At 42.2% G+C, this 6,289-nt stretch overlaps 1 protein-coding gene across 1 annotated transcript; it reads left to right on the forward strand.

The window, feature by feature from the left end:
• The first annotated feature begins 5,307 nt into the window (after positions 1 to 5,307).
• On the forward strand, positions 5,308 to 5,772 carry LOC107226039 (gibberellin-regulated protein 14-like). Its single transcript, XM_015666713.1, has one exon. It carries the CDS (start codon positions 5,308 to 5,310, stop codon positions 5,770 to 5,772), a length of 465 nt encoding a protein of 154 aa, XP_015522199.1.
• The last annotated feature ends 517 nt before the right edge of the window (positions 5,773 to 6,289 follow it).

Below are 6,289 nucleotides of genomic sequence, written 5' to 3' on the forward strand. Positions count from 1 at the left end.
AATACCTATAACCAAATTTCATGGCTATGTAATACTAAATACTATTTCAAATCAAAACTCAAGCATACAATATTACGTAAATTTCATTTACCTTTCCAGCAGATCTTGTTCCTTTGCTTTGAGAAAAGCACGACGGCGACTTAATTCCTGTTTTGATTCGTTAACTGTCCAAGCAGAATACTTTTGCATTTCAGAACATTCAAATTTCGTGTGAAAGTGGACCAACAATTGTGGCACCACCTGCACTCGGCTTGACAACTGTGATTCCCCGTTATCGAAAGAACTGGAAAAAAAACCGCAGCGTATGCTCCGTAGGTCATGCAGACAGGTGGCCGATTCGAAATTATATCCGGAATAAGAACATGTCGATTCGGTACGACCTACAATTGCTTCTGATTGCCCCTCGATTTCTGATCAATAATCTCGCAGTTTCCTTATTTGCTCCGTCACAATTTCCAAGAAAACTGGGAAAAACGATACATACTCGTCAAGTGACAAGCGGTCGGGTAGCAGCAGTTCGAACGCATGTATCCGACAAAAAAAAAATTATAATTTGGCACGGCGGCGAATTGCTCCTCATTGCTCCGTGATTATTTGACAATTGTCGACCAGTTTCATTATTTGCTCCTTCGCAGTTTTCGAGCAATCTCGGAAAAGCGACGCCCACTCGTTCCACACCGAAGATTCGGGGGTCTGGCTGATTCGATCTCGTATGGGTGTCGAAAAAATGATAATTCGGCCGAACTTGACTATACTCGGAATTGTTTTTCGGTGGTTGATAACCATACGTACGGTTCAGCAATTTGCTCCTGCCTAATTATCGAGTAAACTGGAAAATTTTGAGACGAGGACTTCGATTCTTGTCTCGCGGGTTATTTAAGGATCTTGAATAACGGGATTATTACGGATTTGACAAGATTATTCTTTATTGAAATAAGTTGAATGGTTACAAAACGGAACGCCAGACAACGACTGACTCGAACTTCCGGCAAAAGCCACTATCGAACGTTTGTGACACGCTCATTGGCTGCCTTACTGGCCACGCCATTGGTAGCGCTCTCAGGCGCTCGACGAGTCAGACGAAAGAGGCAGGAGAGTATGAAAAACTTTATTTCTCAACAGAAAAGACCAAAGCATCTGATTTATAGGTTATGTCGATGAGCGGTGAATTCGGAATTGCATTCGCAACAATAAACGGTAATTTGCTTTAAGAGACAATTGCTTCCAATCTCTCCTGGGTTCATTCCTAATCATTTACTAATTAAGTCAGTTGCTTTTTTATAGTTTTCGACAGTCTTCTCCAACTTCTGGCTGTTATCCAGTTGGATTCACTTATCACTCAATTTTTCACTTTACCCCATTATAATTCTTTAAAATCTCCAAAAAACCACCAGGGCTTATTCCAGAGTACAGATGAGTGGCGTTAGATTTGAACTCGTATCCCGTTTAAAAGGATAAGAATCCGAAACAAAGAATAAATGCTACCACTTGCTGTTTAATTACTCCTTATTGCTCCACAATTATCATTCATTGCTTCTCAGCTGGCACTAATTACTCGTTCTTCACTGTTTATAATTTAATTTGCAAATGGAGAAAATGAATGGGGACTGTGTTTCGGCAAAGTGATGATGAGTTACTGATAGGCAACACAGAAGATATTTATTTAACAAAACTAGACTGATTCTGTAACTCTGGAATGTTGCAGAATGGCCAAAACGATACCGCAAACAATTCTTGTCAGCTTTTAGTTATCAAGTTTCGTCCCCTGTGTTTAGGCTGAATAGAGGATCATCCAAGTGAATTTCTAGTTTTAGATTCATCATTCATTTGTCGTAGGAATTCGATACAGCTCTCAGCAAAGCTTCATCCAACATCTGGTATTAATAAGGAGGAAGAAAATGATCATCTTAAGTTAAAAATATTGATGGTTTTCTTCAACAACGTGAAATTATGTATGGTGATAAAATACAAACGTGCTCCGATAATGACGTTTTCAAGCTCCAAACCAATTATGCGTATTTTAACCACTTCAATGGTAAAAGGAGAAAACACCTGCCTCAAAATAATGCTCTCGTGAATAGTTTCAAAGTTGAAAGATTTCAGGATCAACAGTACATACGTTCAGCTAACACAAATTGCCTTCCATTGAAATATTTAATAGATTATTTAACACATTGAACATTCATATTTTTATACTATATTACCAATTTTGCAGTATACAGAGTGACCCAGGACTATCGCTCCATATGCTGGTAATGCATTCCTCATGAAAACCTGTAACTGAAACGTTTATTACGGCGAAGAACAGGGCTGTCAGATCATCCAATTTCAAACAGCTGTAAATCCCAAATATCACATCTCGTATCGAAAGTGAAAAACGCTTCAGTTCACGGGTGCCAACTTTTATGAAACCCAGGGTTTGCTTTATAATAAACGGGGGAGTGGAGGGGAGGGGGTGGCTAGGCAGAAACAGGAACCTTCTTGAAAAAAAAAATCGTAAAACGACACACTAATAATGCACGTGTTAAAAAAAACTGATGATAAAATCTAGAAGATCTATGAAGTTGGATCACCCATCTACTTATATTGCACCAGTTCTTTGAAATTATGAGTTATTTTATACAGACAACGAAAGTACTAAGTACAGAACCATCTATTAAGTTAAAAACATTAAATATTCCGACACATTCAAGACTATGTACTCTAACCGTATTATTATGTTTATTGAAACGTTATTCTTAAAGATAATTACGAGGGCTAAAGACGGATACTGTGGTAACTTGGTATATGAAAGAGAGAGGATGACTTGGAAAATCGGTGGATATACGAACAGCTCTTGTGATCACAAAGAGAGTACTTAGGAGCCAGTCCTACGAGGTACACTAATTAACTGTGCTCTGCCTCTGCGACCATGTAGCTATTATTCGGTTATCGAAATAAAGGATCAATATAAAGTATTTACTGGCAATTTCTTCGTTGGCGCCCATCCCGTTCCCTACAGTTACCCTACGGCGCAGTTACTGACCTGAATAATTAGTTATTGAGAGATAATTAGAGAGAAAGATATGATTGTTGGGCGCCAAACGCAGGTGCATCACAAAATAGATAATTAGAAGAGAGGGTATAGCTAAAGACAAGATCAGGTTCTACGACGGTTTTGCACAGCTTGCTCAGTACAGACATGGTAATGGCAGAGGGGGGGAGGGGTTGGATCCAATAGATAAAATACAAGAAACAGGTGCAGCAGGAATAGTATCAAGTATATTGATCAAGAAGTGAGAAATATTAATAACAAACGAACAACTGAAGAGATTTAAGGCTGACGCCGACTAAACCGCGGCGGACCGCGAAGGACGGCGGCGAATTTTTCGCTCATACAGTTATCCATATAGGTGTTCACACTAGACGGCGGCGTACCGCGGCGGAACGCGGCGGACCGCGGTGATTTTTCGCGAGTTCCAGGTTGGGAATATTTCGGCGGTGCGCCGCGGATCGCCGCCGTTTAGTGTGAACACCCGACCGATGCCGAAACTCACCCCAAGTATGAAGATAGGGCTTGCGTTACTTTGTTGTAGATAGTTATGGTTTACAAGGATTCTTCTCATTCTCTCCGCTGTTCTTGCGAATAATGAATGTATTCATTTTTACATCTTAAATAAATCCTATAGAAATTAAATAAATGTTACGTAAGTAATTACTTCATTTTTAAGGAAATTTAAGTAAATGTGAGTTTTAGAACAACAAGTTGTGATCAACGGATTATTTTATGCAAAAATATTATTTTTTTTTATTGTTCGGATATAATGCCGATTTTGTGAAGACTATTTTTTATTTTCGTATTAATTTTTATGCATAAGAAATGAGAGAGTACCTATATCTTAAGCTAAAATTTGTTTCATTTTTACTATACATATATTGTATGTATAAATATATTAACACTATTCAAATGGTTAATTTACTACACATTTACTAGACAAAAATGTAATTAAATATTGTTCACAACAACCTTGTGAAATCAACTTGTCGGTCGCGCGCCGTACAATTCACGCACCGCAACAAGCGTTTCACGCTTTCCAGTCGCGCGCCACAGAAGAATGCGCTACGTCATACGCGTCGCTCACGCCACCCATGCAGCCGAGCGCGTCCCGCAATCAGCTAACGTGGTCTCCCGCTGCTAAAGTCGAACCGAGGCCGAGATAGAGACCACCGATCTCACTAATCGGCAGGATAACTTCGGTCTCGCCGGAATTAACCAGCTATATGACCTGCACTGTTACGCTACGAGTACGCTATAGTGGTCACGAGCGCCGCATATTTACACCGAATAATCATAATCATGTCGATTAACATCGTTTTAGAGACGAGGAAGCATAGCTTAAATATATTAATTAATTCATTTAAGATATTCTCTACAAAACAGTTTGTGGCACAACCAAAGCGCAACGGCATAGTTGACGGTCAGCAACGTCAGCGTCTCCGCGCCCGCCAGATCCCGGATGTAATCAACACCGGGATGAGGCGATCGCGAGATCACGTGCTTCGAGGATGACCGTCGCGAGGCGAGCCTTTGTTCCAAAATTGTGAATTTAGCGAAAACCTCGAATTGTGAACTCAGCGAAAACCTCGCTCGCCGCCCGACGCTCCAAGGGGTGTCGGACGAGCGAGCGAAGTCAGTCAGTCCCGTTAGAGACAGGATCAAACCAACGTCAACGGAAACAGGCTCCTTCAAAGCTGTCGAGTATAGAGTTATAAGTCTTGGGTCTCCGACGATTAGAGAGAGCATTCCTTTAAATCTACACGCGGTGATCCAAGCGTCTCGCGTCGCGACGTTAGCCTTCGAAGTTAGACTTTAAGTGTAGGAAGCTGTGCCACGAACTTAATCAAGTTGTGTAGTCTTAATTGAATGTGAGTGTGAAGGTGTGAGCTGTTCTGCGAATTCGAAGCCGAACCACCGAAGAGTAAGTGCGAGAGAGAGAGAGAGAGTAAACATTAAGATAAAGAACATTGTAAGCTTCCCCGTCTCCCATTTCTCTTGCTATCTTTTTCATTAAACATTTTGGTTCCATAGAAAACATTCCTAAACTTAATATTGAAATCCTCCAACCCTATTCCCGGGATCGCCCTGTAGAGGACGATCACCTCCTGACCCACGTAAAAATAAATATAAACTTCTACAGATACCTAGAGGGTTAAGTCGTCGCGTGCGAGACCGCTCCGCACGTGACACAGTCACCTATACGACCTACACTGTTACGCTACGAGTACGCTACAGTCACAGACCAGCACTCAGGCTTTTTGGACAACTGCATGACGGACTTTTACAACCTGGCACCAGCCAGTCCTACAAAAAGGGCAAGCTCCCTCAACCTTCCAACTCCTTGGGTGCTTCGACCTGTAGACCTCTCATCAAAGCCTCTGACAAGGCCACCCACAATCCTGCTTTCGCTGTGGGACGTCCGACGAGCAAGGGTGACTTCTCCGAGCTACTACCGCAGCATCCCGGCAGCGGTCTCTCCATTCGCAAAGTCACCACCCACCTACGTGTCAACGGCCACGCAAACAATACCGTCTGACTGCAAGTGGGAATCGTCACCACCAGCGACCGGACCGGAAAACCGCCGTCCTCCAACGCCGCCTAGCTCTCCGGAAAGCCGTTATACGCCGCCACCGAGGACCGCACCGATTCAGCACCGCACATCATCGCTGCAGCCTCCACCGCGGTGCAACAAGACCACGACTACCCCTTCCCTCGCGTGGCAACCAATTAACTGACTGCTTTTGGATATATGTTGTGACGTGGATTTTTCTGCACCTCGATCACTCGGAGAAAAATGACCGAGAACTTACCTCGTACACAATAAATCGGCGTCCACGATGTACCCTGGACCTAAAACAATACCGCGAGATTTGTTGGGCGCCTGGCGTGATTAACACGCCTCGAAATCGGTAATGCGAAATATCGCGACCATATACTCGATAGCTCAGTACCGCGGAGAGGGGAGGGGTAAATTTTGGGTAGAGAGAGATGTAACACAAGTAAGCCAATGCGTGGTTTGGCCAAATCACTATAAAATTCCAATAATATATTTCTCGTTAGCGATGGTACAAAAAAAAATTAAAAATAAAAATAATCATACGACTGCGCAAGTCGTCCTTCGCGATTCCAAATACAACGGGTTAAATTTAATCCAAAAGAAATAAGAAAGGGAGAAACAAACCAAATAAAAAAAATTAAAAAAAAATGAATAAATCTAGGAGACCTCTACGGCCTTCTTGCGCTAGTCGCCGT

The sequence above is a fragment of the Neodiprion lecontei genome, chromosome 1 (assembly GCF_021901455.1).
Source record: "Neodiprion lecontei isolate iyNeoLeco1 chromosome 1, iyNeoLeco1.1, whole genome shotgun sequence".
Taxonomy (NCBI): domain Eukaryota; kingdom Metazoa; phylum Arthropoda; class Insecta; order Hymenoptera; family Diprionidae; genus Neodiprion; species Neodiprion lecontei.